Below are 12,585 nucleotides of genomic sequence, written 5' to 3' on the forward strand. Positions count from 1 at the left end.
TTAAGTCTATTATTCATCCAATTACATTTCAATATGAAAATTCAGCTCCACTAAAGACTTTAATTAGCGGATTAAATAAGGTACTCGGCTGCTATAATGAAGTCCAGCCGAGAGGGCCAATCTTAATAGATTATGAAAGGGGGAGTCAAGCTGACAAGCACCCCTCCCATACACCTCATGCTCACTATTTTCTTCTCTTCCACCCACCTCCAGACAGGTGTGCTGGATAGTCATGTTACATTGGTATAAGATCAAGGTATTGTATTCAGGAGACTTTGTTAAGCAAGGTACAATGAACTTGTGGTGGGTCTGTGTGCAGGCCACTCCAACACTTGAGATATTCTGCTGTTCTCATAATGTGGCGCGGGGGGGAGTTGTAAGCCACTTTGAGAAGCTGCTGCAGGATAGGGGCTAGTTGCTAGGGAGACCCAAGTATGAAACCCTGCTCAACTGCAGAGCTTGCTGAGTGACTTTAGAACATTTATTATCATTCAGCTTAACCTACCTCACAGGTTTTTTGTGTGACAATGCTGTGGGGAGGAGAACCATATACACTGCCTTGAGCTCCTTGGAGGAAAGATGTAATATAAGTGTAATAAACACACTCAATTTATTGATAAAGCGGTGGGCTATGGCTTTTGAAAACATATTAACGATTATACTAGTTTTGCTTCCCTTGAAATCCCACAAATGTGCCTGAACAGGAACAGCCAGATTAAACTTGGAAGACGTTGCTTTAGGAAAACCTCAGTGGGGACTTAGGGCTGTGCCAACACCCCTTCCATCCACGTGTGATATGCTGCTAACCTTAGCAATACATTTTGCTTCCTCAGGTAGCTCACCCAAGCAGAAACCTACAAACTGCCTGAGGCAACTCCTACACTCTTATATGACCCACTTTTGTTACAGGTTCTCACACTGCAGTACCAGAGGAAAACTGATACCGGTTCGCCCACATTGAGTGCCAAGCCGAGAGGGCCCTGCAGGGGCCCTGCAATGATGATGTAGAACGGAAGGCAAGAGGTGGCAGGAGGAAGGGCTGCCACTGAAATTTGAAAGCCCAAAGTCTGCCACTAGTGGTACATCATAGCTTTCCTGAGATCCCATTTCACATCTATGTCTGACATCCTGGTGGTGTCATGAGAAGACTTTCCCTCCTTATCCTCAAAATGGGGGGGGGGGGGTCATCTTCAGAAGAAGAAGAGTTTGGATTTGATATCCCACTTTATCACTACCCAAAGGAGTCTCAAAGCAGCTAACATTCTCCTTTCCCTTCCTCCCCCACAACAAACACTCTATGAGGTGAGTGGGGCTGAGAGACTTCAAAGAAGTGTGACTAGCCCAAGGTCACCCAGCAGCTGCATGTGGAGAAGCGGGGACACGAACCCGGTTCACCAGATTACAAGACTACTGCTCTTAACCACTACACCACACTGGATCCCATGCAGTGAACTCAACTACTGACCAATCTCCAAAAGCATATTGCTTGTAATCCTTGCCTAGCTGGTGGTAAATTTGTGGGTGGGGAGAGAGAAAGGGTTTCCATGCATGAGGGAAACCTCCACACCTCATTGTGACTCAGACATGACCTTGATCATGAGCCCCACTGCATGTGGATCTTTGTTTTTATTTCTAAAGCCACACACTGCTCCAGTATAAAGATGGCCTGTTGTCAGGGCAATCATAGACTCACATAACCTGCATCAGACTTTAGGTCAGTGAAAACCAGCTTGCTATGAATCTAGGAATCTGGAGTCACTGGTTTGAGTAAAATTGGTTGCAAGTTTTGCCTCAGGGTGAGCAAACTGTATTGTTCACCAACTGAGAGACACTCTGTAAGTTGAAAGATGATTCATGCCATTGTCAGGATATACAAGGCCGCTGTGAAATACGTAAAAATAAAATAAAAAATATATAAAACCATCCTGCCTTCCCTGAGTTCAGTTCTCCACATTTCCATGTTAGTTTTCCAAAGTCCTCATGAAAATTCAGCTGTATCTTAGTGCTAATTTCTCCTAATATACACTTCTTTGTTTTGTTTTCCTGATATATGAATTTTTTATGCACACTTGACTCTAGTAAATGAATTCTTGCCCCTATTACTTCGCTGGAGAATGGCATTGCAAAATTCAGAGAGGTGTGAATTTTAAAGAACGGCTGTGTTTCCGTTTGCTTATTGTTGTGAAAAGTGCAAATTAGGTAGGTTTGCCTTCAAACGTGAACTGAATTGAATGTTTCCCCAATTCTTAACCCACAGTAGGTGTAACAAATTGCTTTTTTGGCAATGGGAGATACTTAAATCTGAGGCCAACATTCTATTTTCTAGACAACAGTAAGCAATACTATTGCTGGACCAGTGTGTTTCCTCCACCACTACCCATTCCTCACCATTTTACCCTTGGATGTCTTTCTTCTCCTTTGCTACCTTATTATCAGGAATAAGATTAACACTTACATTTCCAGACTGGCACTCCAGGATGGAGAACCTTGCCAGGATATATAGCTATTTAAACATGCTACAGAAGCCAATATCTCCCCTTTCTCCCAGATAATTTTTGGTGAGGTTCCCCCCACCCCCGTTTCCATCTAGGTTTAACAAGGATCCATTAGCTGTACTTTCTTTCAGCCAAGCTGGCTGTAAAACTACATCCAGTTTGCAAGTATGTTGCACATAATTTCATCACCTAATTGGCAGCCCTCTAATTGCTGCTTTCCTCTACAAATTTCTCATTCTGTGCTCCAACTCAAAAACGCTTTCAAGGCAGGATGCATCACCACTACACTCCCCACTGCCTTGCACACAGCTGGTTCAATTAGCAGCAGGCTATCCCCAAGGGAAGGCTCCCAGCAGGTTACATGTGATGCTTTCTGTATTTTTGCTATTCACACTAGAGCTGAAGGAGGGGGCATGTTTCACAAACACGTTGCTCACTGCTGTGTGCCCTCCCCTTTTGCAGAACAGTGCAAAGCTGTTTGCAAGTAGAGTGGAAGATGTGTTGACTGGATATATGTATATATTTGGTCCAAGGGTTACACTCCCTCAAGGACATCCTCCAAGAGGCCTCATGTCAGCAGTGGGTGGAGGCAGAAGAGGTGGAATGATAGACATGTACAGTCCAACTAAGTTTTACTCAGCAGAGACCCACTGAAATTAATGAACATGACCAAGTTAGGTCCATTAATTTCAATGGGCCTATGTTGAGTAGAACTTAGTTGAATATCACCCTAAGTCTCTAGCATTCATCCAGACAAGCAAGAGGCATTATCACAGTTCAGCCAGGCAAAATCATTCCAGGATAGTGCAGTGCAGGACCACAGGGGTGTGGAGCCAGGGAATGTAGGATGTAGGACTGGGAAGGGATGTGGCCTGAGAAGAGTCCCACAGGAAACATAGAGCCCTAGAGAGCCACATTTGGTTCCCAGAGCGAAGGGTGGCCACACCTATGCTAAGACAACTGGGCTAACTCTCTTTCACCCCAGTTAAGTCACACATAATTGACTTGTTTGAGCAGAATGTGGATGGACATTTGAATGGCTATCCCAAGGATGGTGTCTGAATCTTGATGTGCATCTCTAACCCCGAGCTAGTCCACATATAAATAAGTGCAAGCAGAGTTGGATGAGGCTGAAAGTCTTGAAGCTTGATGAAACAAGGAACACCAGTATTGATGATGAGACAGTGTGGATGCATTCTCCTTCCCCACATCTACACACAGAGCAAGGACAATGGGATAGACCTCATTTGCACTTAGCAGCATCAAAACTAATCTGATTGGCTGCATGGTATTTTTATCATTGTGATCAATATACTATCCCTGATTGCATGGTTCAGCTTCATGTCTAGTTTTGGGCAAAGCCCTTTTAAGTCAGAAGAATGAGGACTAACTGGAATTAGGTTTAGAGACTTGTTCTCTGTTGCTGCCCCAGAGGGCAAGACTAGATCTAGTGGTCTTAAATTAAGGGAGGGTAGATTTTGGTTGAGCATTAGGCAGCATCTCTTCATGGTAAGGGCATTCCAGCAATGGGGCCAAGGGCGGATGGGCTTTCCCTTGCTGGAGGTAGTTGGAAACTTTCTGTAGTAAAAGGTTGGACTGCATGGACAACTCTGTGGTTCTATGACCGACTGGATAGAATTCTTTGTGGCAGTGGTTGCATCACAGCCACAGTCTTTGCAAACTATGAGCTGTATCCAACCAAGTTCTACTCATGAGTAGTCCCATGTCAATCATGCTCATTAATTTCAATGAGTCTACTCCAGGTAGGACTAACACTGGCTACAACCTTATGACTACACACAAGCATGGAAAAGCACACAAAACAGTGGAAGGATGATAAACATGTTTGTGCCCATCTGCACCTGAACAACAACTTTCAGAGCCAAAACGTAAACTCAAAACAATGCATAGCAACACTAATTCTTGTCCCCTCCTCCCAGGGTAGGAGGGATGTGTGATTTCTGAAGTCTCACAGCAAGATGAAAAACCCATTTATGCTTCAAGCTGTGCTATTTTGCAAATAATTCTACAGAAGTTGTTGGTCAACATGTTGTTTGTTTTGTTAGATTTGTGTGGGTGGAAAGGCTATGTCAATTATGTGTAGCATACTCTGACAGCCTAGTAGGGGATGGAAGAAACCCATACAAGTTGCAAAAACAACTTATTTTCTGATCTCCTAGAGGCGATTTTCTTACTCAGTACAGGTGACCAGTTGAGTAGCTATTTATACAGGATGTGGCATAGTACATGCTAGGCACACAGAAGGCTCCTGGTTCAAGGTCTGGTTTTTCCACATTGGGCCTGAAACCCTGGAGAACCACAGCCAGTCAGCATACTCAACACCAAGTTCAGTGCACCAATGGACTGACTCAGTAAAGGCAGCTTTTTATGTTCCTTATACTACTAGTAGCTCTCCAGGGTCTCTAATAGACGATGCCAGGAAATCTGGAGATGCCAGGGGATGAACCTCCCTGAAAACTTCTGCATATACAGCATAGACTGTACTAGTGAACTAAGGTCCCATTTCTCCCTACAACCTTTTCTGCTGTTTACACCAACTCTCAGCACACACAAACTCTCTGCCATTATGTTTTCTTTCAATTCTGCACAGAAAGTGGAGCCAGATACCTGAACCAGATTGTCAGCGGCAACAACAAGCAGCAGGCACAAGGAACAGGTGATCGCCCGAAATAGCAGGTCAAGATGACCTAGCCTATGCTCTGAGAAGCCATCTCCTCTCCACTTACACAATATCAGTTCCAAGCCTTGTACTTTGCTTTGTTAAACAAAGCAGGATACCTGGCATCCAAACAAACTAAAACAAACAAATGGACAACAACAACAGCAGGCTGCTGTTTGGTCATTGGGGATGGAGGAATCTGATAATTTCTATATATATGAGTTTCTCATTTTTCCACTCTTCAGTTTGCCCCATTTCTGAATCAATTTTTGAACTTTTTTTTTAAAAAAAAGGGGGGGGAGAAATCCTCATAAAAATATTATGCATATTATCTTCATCAAAATATACATTTTGGTGCATAATCCTACATTTAGAGCTGGTCCTAAAACAGACAATACTGATTTAAATGGACCAGCGGTTCAGCTCAGTAGAATGAAGCTGCATAGGTTTGCATACTCAGCTATCAGTGGCTGCTAGCCACAATGTTTACATTCTGCTTCCACAGCTGGAGGCTGTATCCCGCTGGTACCAGCTGCTGGGTGTCACAAGGGAGGAGAGTGCTATTGCACTAAGGTTCTGCTGACAAGCTTCCAATATGCATCTGCTTATCCACAGTGAGAACAGGCTGCTGGAATAGACAGGGATTAGATAGGGTGCCTTTGACCTGGCTCTCCTTAAGTTAGGGAGGTCTCAGAGCTCAGTGATAGAGTACACATTTTGCATTTAGAAGGTCCTTGGTTCAATCCCTAAAGCCCATTTAAAGAAACTCAAGTAGCTAGGCTGGGGAAGACTTCTTCCCAATACTTTAGCCAGCTCCTACCACTCAGTAGACACATGATGGGAGATCAGTATTACCATGACAAAAGGGAAAGGAACAGAAGCAATTTTCTTATAAAGAAAAGAAAAATACAACCCAAAAATTGTAAGAAACTTTCCCTTATGAAATGTGGGATTGTGTGGCATAGTCCTCAGCAAACCTCCTGACAAGTTCTCTCTCAGTGGTTAATTGTTCCACGTTAAATTTTCTTTTGTCTTGCCTTGTTTCCCATTGTGCTAAGGAACATATTAGCATAGTCAAACACAAAGCCACTCTTTGATTTTTTTAATAGTCACTGAATACTAAAGTGTCACCCTGCAGGTGCCTTCCTATGAATACCTCGTATACATTTGTATGCACTGGATATCCCCCTTAAACTGTGTATTCTTAGCACCCAGCAATTCATTGAGGCCACTGGTTTTCACATGGTGAATGGAGACAGCTGTAGACTCCATTGGCAGTTCTTCACCAAAACAAACAGTGATGGCAGGAAGGTGCCCTGAAAAGTCACTCATCACTTTTCCATGAATGTGTGGTCTGACTCCCCATCTTTAGGAGATGTGGCCAAAAATTTGGAGGAAATGTTGGAGAGGGAGAGGGATTTTCCCTCAGAACTAGCCCCAGACATTCCCGCTGTCTTGAAACTGCTGCAAGAGGAGCCTCTTTTGCCAGAACTTCTCTGGCCTTAGAAGCTCATGGTGCCTTCCTTAGATTCTTGCTCAGAAGCCCCAGCAGAAATCCTTGTGCTACTGGAGGCAATGGCTACCAAAGCAACCTAAACTCCATCACTTCAGAGGTGGACCTAATCATCTATGGAGCTGCAATTCCATTTAAGTCTTAGTCTAATTTTGCTTGCTACTGAAGCAACATTTCAGCTTGTGTTTCACAGGGTGCTGTCCAAGGTGCTGCCTGCTTTTCTTGGAACATGACCTCTGCTTTGCATGATGTTGCCTGACTAGAACATGAACTTAAGACTTGTACATACTTGTACCTAGCACTTTGCCCCATCTTGGGCTACATCCTCATCTGGCTGAAGCCACTATCTGGAACACCACTATTGATGTGCTCCTGTAATGCTGAGGAGCATTTATTTGTTATATTTATATCCTGCCTTTCCTCCAAGCAGCTCAAAGTGGCATACAGTCATACCTTGGATCCCGAACACCCTGGAACGCGGACATTTTGGCTCCCAAACGCTGCAAACCCAGAAGTGATTGTTCTGGTTTGTGAACGTTCTTTTGCAACCCGAACATTCAACGGGGCGTCTGCGGCTTCTGATTGGCTGCAGGAGCTTCCTGAAGCCAATCAGAAGCTGCAATTTGGTTTTCAAACGTTCTGGAAGTTGGACAGACTTCTGGAATGGATTCCATTCGACTTTAAAGGTATGACTGTACTTATTTCTTCTCTTCTCATTTTATAATATTGAGTGTGTTCTAGGTGGGTCCCAATAGTCCTGGTTTCCACTGCAGGCAAGTCAATGGGGAAAAGGGACTCTGAGGGTGGAAAGTTTGGAAGCCACATATCTAGTTATTTAACTCTGAACCTCTAAGAATTGAGAAGAATATGCAGTACTTTTGCAAGAACTGCATAAAAGGTACAATTGTATGCACTGCCCTGTGTTATGTTTGGAACCCTTGATTCACCTGGACAAGAAAACTTCAGGGAAGTTGCAGGAGGGGATTAATCAACATATTAACCTGGATTACCTTCATATGTTGCTTTGAATCCCAGTAAGTTCCTCACACTGTCTGTCTGGAACAGAAGCCACATCTGATGTTGGGTGCTGACAATCAGATCAGGGACTGTTGTGCCTGTTAAACTGTCAACAAAGAAGACAAAGGAATGGTAATAGCAACAGTAACATCAACTGAAGGCAACAATTTAACTGAATTTTGGGGTGGGAGTTCCTCCTGAGGCCAAAAATAAAATAAAAATAAAAATGCAAGGAGCGATGATTTTGCTAGGGCAACTGATTTGTCCTGACCACAGATTCCAGCAGACACAGAACCAGAGGTTTCAGGGTCAATAGCTAAGAAGTCAGACCAGGTTCCTGAACCTCTGTTAAACCCAAGGCAGCAGCCTTCTGGAATAGATCCGACAGCACCAGCACCACAAATTCAGAGCCCCTGGGGCTGAGAAATGGAGTGCTTCCTGACCTACCTCACAGTCCAAGGGTACAGAAAATGCACCAGGAGGCCAGGGATTGCAGAAGAAGTTCCCATCTGCAGGCCAGAGTGTTAACCCTTTAAGGACTGTAGTACTCAAGAAGCGGGTGGAACCTAGAAGAGATGGACTGGAGACTCAGGCTCAAAAAGGCCTCGGTTCACCTCTAGCCTTCAGTGGAGCAAGTTGTTCACTCTGTTCTGCTGCAGCACCTGAACTACCTTGCTGTCCTCCTCTGTTGGGCTCCCTTTCAAGACCCAGATAGGACCCAGTTGGGGATGAGGGAGCACGACCTAGCTGGATTTTATTTAGTAAGGTTGGCTCAGTTGCCAGAGATTTTCAGTAAAAGCAAGCCACATCCCCTCTCCTTAGTGTGCATACATGAATTGTGTAGCCAACTCATGAACAAGCAAGGCCACCAAGCTTGGCCACTATACACCACTCACACACTGCTGCGTGCAATATCACCATAGGAACAGGAAGGTATGGGTGCTTCCTAACTGCCCTGCCCCTAATCTGTTGAATCAAGAAAGGCTGTATGGTTTGTGGCAGTGTAGCATGGCAATACAGCAACAGCACCTGGGGAGATTCTTATCACATCCACTTCCCCACATTGTCTTGCCCCTAAACTTGCCCCCATTTCCATTGGCCTCATCCAAGTAACAGAACTCTCAAAATTGAGTGTTGACAACCCAATGCTTTTCACTAATACAGTCTTTTTAGAGGGCAGAATATAATTTCCTTACCAAAGATGGCCTGCATCAATATTTTCTGAAGGTACAGATCATAGTCAACATGGGGAATGTAACCCAATCTAGCGTTAAATTAAAATAATACTCAAACCAAACCCACCAGCACCAATCGCCTCTAAGGTTTCACTCCTAACTCCTCTACTCACTTAAAAATAAGCCCCGTTGAATTCAATAGGATTTACTTCTGAGTGGACATGATTAGGATTGTGCTGTACATCCTTAGTTTAAAATACAGGCATCATCTCAAGTATCTTAAACGCTGCTGTCCCTAATTTCTGTGCAAGTCTGTGCCTACAAATATCCTGAAATCAATCCCTGTCAATTTGGTCATTCCAGATAAATGTTATGGCATAACTCTCCCAAGATCGTGAAGCTGAGGCTCCAATACTTTGGCCACCTCATGAGAAGAGAAGACTCCCTGGAAAAGACCCTGATGTTGGGAAAGATGGAGGGCACAAGGAGAAGGGGACGACAGAGGACGAGATGGTTGGATAGTGTCTTCGAAGCTACAAACATGAGTCTGACTAAACTGCGGGAGGCAGTGGAAGACAGAAGTGCCTGGCGTGCTCTGGTCCATGGGGTCACGAAGAGTCGGACACGACTAAATGACTAAACAACAACAACAACTCTCCCAAAGACAAACCTGTGTTGACATCAAAAGAAGAACTCTTAAACATTTGGGATTTTCACTGTTGTGGGAATGAGGGACCCCAAACAGATGTATTTCCTAGCTTGGTCAGCACCAAAGACTCAGGGATGTGGCTATGATGCCTGATTCCACGTCAATGGATTCATGATCCACCAAGGAGCAACAAAGTAATTCCCAAGGAGTTCACAGAATCATAAATCAAGGGATCATCATCCAATCCCTAGCTTCAAGGTTAGGCTGACTCATTCCAGATTAACTAACCTGACACATCTAACAAGAAGATAAAGTATGAGCAGACTTTAGACTAAAACCCTGCAAAATGAGGGCTGAGGGGAAGACTCTAAAGTATAACTCTAGACCCAAGGTGGGAACTAAACGTGTGACTGGTTTGCCCTTGCTTAACTGATCATTAAAAAAGAAAAGAAAAAAAAAGCTGCAGGGTGGATTTGGAGCATTGTGTGTGTTAGGGGGATTTAATGCTTTGTCCCCATATTAAAACCTCCCCCTTGCACCTGTTATTTGCAATGAGAAGAAAATACTCATGGCACCATAGATAGATGCATTTATCCCTTGACAAAATGACAGTGTCTATGCCGGGAGACGAAAGGTTAAATCCCTTTCACCATGTGACATGGTCCTGATCCATCTTAAACCCCTCCCAACTAGTTGCTGGGTTTTCTTTTCAAGGTGTGGATGGGTTTAAAAAGAGTCACACGAGGCAAACTACATGAGAAACACCACATCATCAACTCTGGTACTGTCTCCAAGTTTTTCTCCCCCCCCCCCTTTTTGTAGAGTGGATGGAGAACTCAGTTGTTTAGCAACAGCAACAACTAGACTGAGTCAGAAATCTCTTTTGACCTTCTGTAAAAACCTGTAGATCTCAATCTGTTTACCGTTAACCTAGATTAGAGTGCCCTACAAGCAGGAAACACAAGCAAAGATTACCCATCATGGTAAGGGATGGGGTTCATGCCCTTGGAATTCCATAGCATCCATTCTTCAGGGAACCTCTTGCAGTTATAACACAGTGAAGTTTAGGTGGTTAGTGAAAATCTCTGTCTCCCGCCAGGTTTATGGGGAAGCAGATTTGAACCAATTATGTTGCTGCTATCTTGATTGATAATAGTCTGGTTGTTGTTGCACTCCTGTGGATTTTGTAATATATTATTTTGATGTTGTTTTTATGATAGTCTTGTGATTGCTTGATGGTTGTTTTATTGATTTCAATGCTTTTATATTTGTAGGGTTGGTTTATTGTTCCTTTGGTTTCCTTTACTGGCTCCTGTGCACTGAATTGTGGAAAAGCAGCCTAAACTTCTTTAGAAAAGTAAAGAGAAGGAAAATCTCTCCAATCAATTCAAGCAAAAGTCCCACACTATGTGCGAGTCAAACAGCAGGTGCAAGTAAGGCAATTGTGGAGCAGTTGACAAAACCTCAGGTTTGGACTGAGGCGACTCACGTTTAAATTTCCCAACCCAAAGCACACTGGATAACCTTTGGGCCAGTCACTGTAGCCTGGTCCCAGTTTAGATCCTAAAGGTACATGAAGTCATCACCTTGATGAAGCTAAGCAGGTCTGGGTCTGGTTAGTGCCTGAGGGGATGGCACCTGGGAATGAGTCGTGATGCATGCTAGCATACCTGAGAACTCGCCTTGATGCATTCGCTCTGCCTCCATGGCTGGAGACAATAATGCTTCCAAATACCAGTTTAAGGAAACCGTGAGGAAGGGAGCAGTACTCTTGTGCTTGGGTCTTGTTTGCAGATTTCTGATAAGCCACCGTGGGAACAGGATGTTGGACTAGAGGGGCCACTGGCCTGATCCAGCAGGCTCTTCTGATGTTCTAACATCCAATCCTGGTACAGTTTTCAGACCTCCAGACCAAAAACATTTCTGCCTTATCTAGACAGCTTCAGACTGTCAATATCCCAGTTACTGCCTGAAACAGTTCGCTGTTAATTCTACTGACCCCTGTACTGCACATTTCGACCAGCAAGTGAACAACTCCATGTACAGCTCACAGTTCCCAATCTTTGCATGCCTTGCCCCTTGGCTGTTGTCAGCAAAACCCCAGCCCTTGCTTCTATCCTTTCACTGGGAACTTCTACTTGGAAAGCCTTTCCAGAATTAACCTGAAGTCTTTTGAATGGCTATTTCATCTTGCCCTCAATCTGAAGCAGGGGCCCGACTATGCTGCTACAGAACAACAGGGTCCAGATTCTTCTAGTCTATCTCCCAGCAAAAGCACATACATGTCCCAAGAGGTGCTGGACTCACAGTGGAGCATAGGCCCCTTACAGTGCTTGCGTGCTCTTGAACAACAATTGTCAAAAGAAAGATGAGGTGCAGGACCACTGAGGAAGTTATTCCTGGCCAGTATGAAATACTCCAATATGAAAGTCCAGGAGGATTTGCTCTGCAACTTCCCTGGACAGTTTTCTAACAAGAGCTTCTCACCGCATTTAGAAAATGTTGTTTTGTGAAGAAAGCCCCTGAACTCACTTCAGCTTCTGACTTAGGTATCGAAAGGAAAGAGAGAGTGTCTCTAGCACAATCAGACTTACAGGAACCAAGGGAGCTAAACAACTCCAAGTCAGGTCCACCTGGCTCTGTAGTGTTCACTACTAGTTTCAGAAAGTGAGTCTGTTCCAGCTCTACCAGGGATACCAGGGGTTGAACCTGGGACCTTGTGCATGAAAGCACGTGTTCTGTTACTGAGCTACACCACTTCTCAAGATTGTGAGACCTTTCAGTCAGGGTCCTCTTTCCCACCTCCTTAAATTCTTTTGTAATTTCTGGGTATACTGACTCTGCTGTAAAAACAATCTCTTGTCTTAAAGCAACTTATCATATTAACCTTGGCATGGTTGTGAGGCTCTTTCTGGTGAGAGGAGGCCATAGGTTTGGAAGGTAAATTCAGACCTGACTAAGAAGAATTTTTTTTTTGGGGGGGGGTAGAGTGGCCTGTACCATTTCAATGTAGAACTGTACTTTTTAATTATCCCCTAGTAAAAACTCCCCACAAG

At 44.1% G+C, this 12,585-nt stretch overlaps 1 protein-coding gene across 12 annotated transcripts in view; it reads right to left on the reverse strand.

Annotated features, from left to right (window-relative positions):
- The window catches only part of CSMD2 (CUB and Sushi multiple domains 2), a 486,383-nt gene that overhangs the window by 179,346 nt on the left and 294,452 nt on the right, over positions 1 to 12,585 (reverse strand). For 11 of the 12 annotated variants that reach the window (XM_083625414.1, XM_083625410.1, XM_083625415.1 and 8 more), the window contains one exon: positions 7,699 to 7,811. The exons of the other annotated variant lie outside the window; for it this stretch is intronic. In XM_083625414.1, coding sequence (XP_083481540.1) covers positions 7,699 to 7,811 — 113 coding nt within the window. The remainder of the gene's footprint in view (positions 1 to 7,698; positions 7,812 to 12,585) is intronic. 12 annotated transcript variants of the gene reach the window in all.

Source organism: Podarcis filfolensis (genome assembly GCF_964270895.1).
Source record: "Podarcis filfolensis genome assembly, chromosome: 8".
NCBI classification, from domain to species: Eukaryota; Metazoa; Chordata; class Lepidosauria; order Squamata; family Lacertidae; genus Podarcis; species Podarcis filfolensis.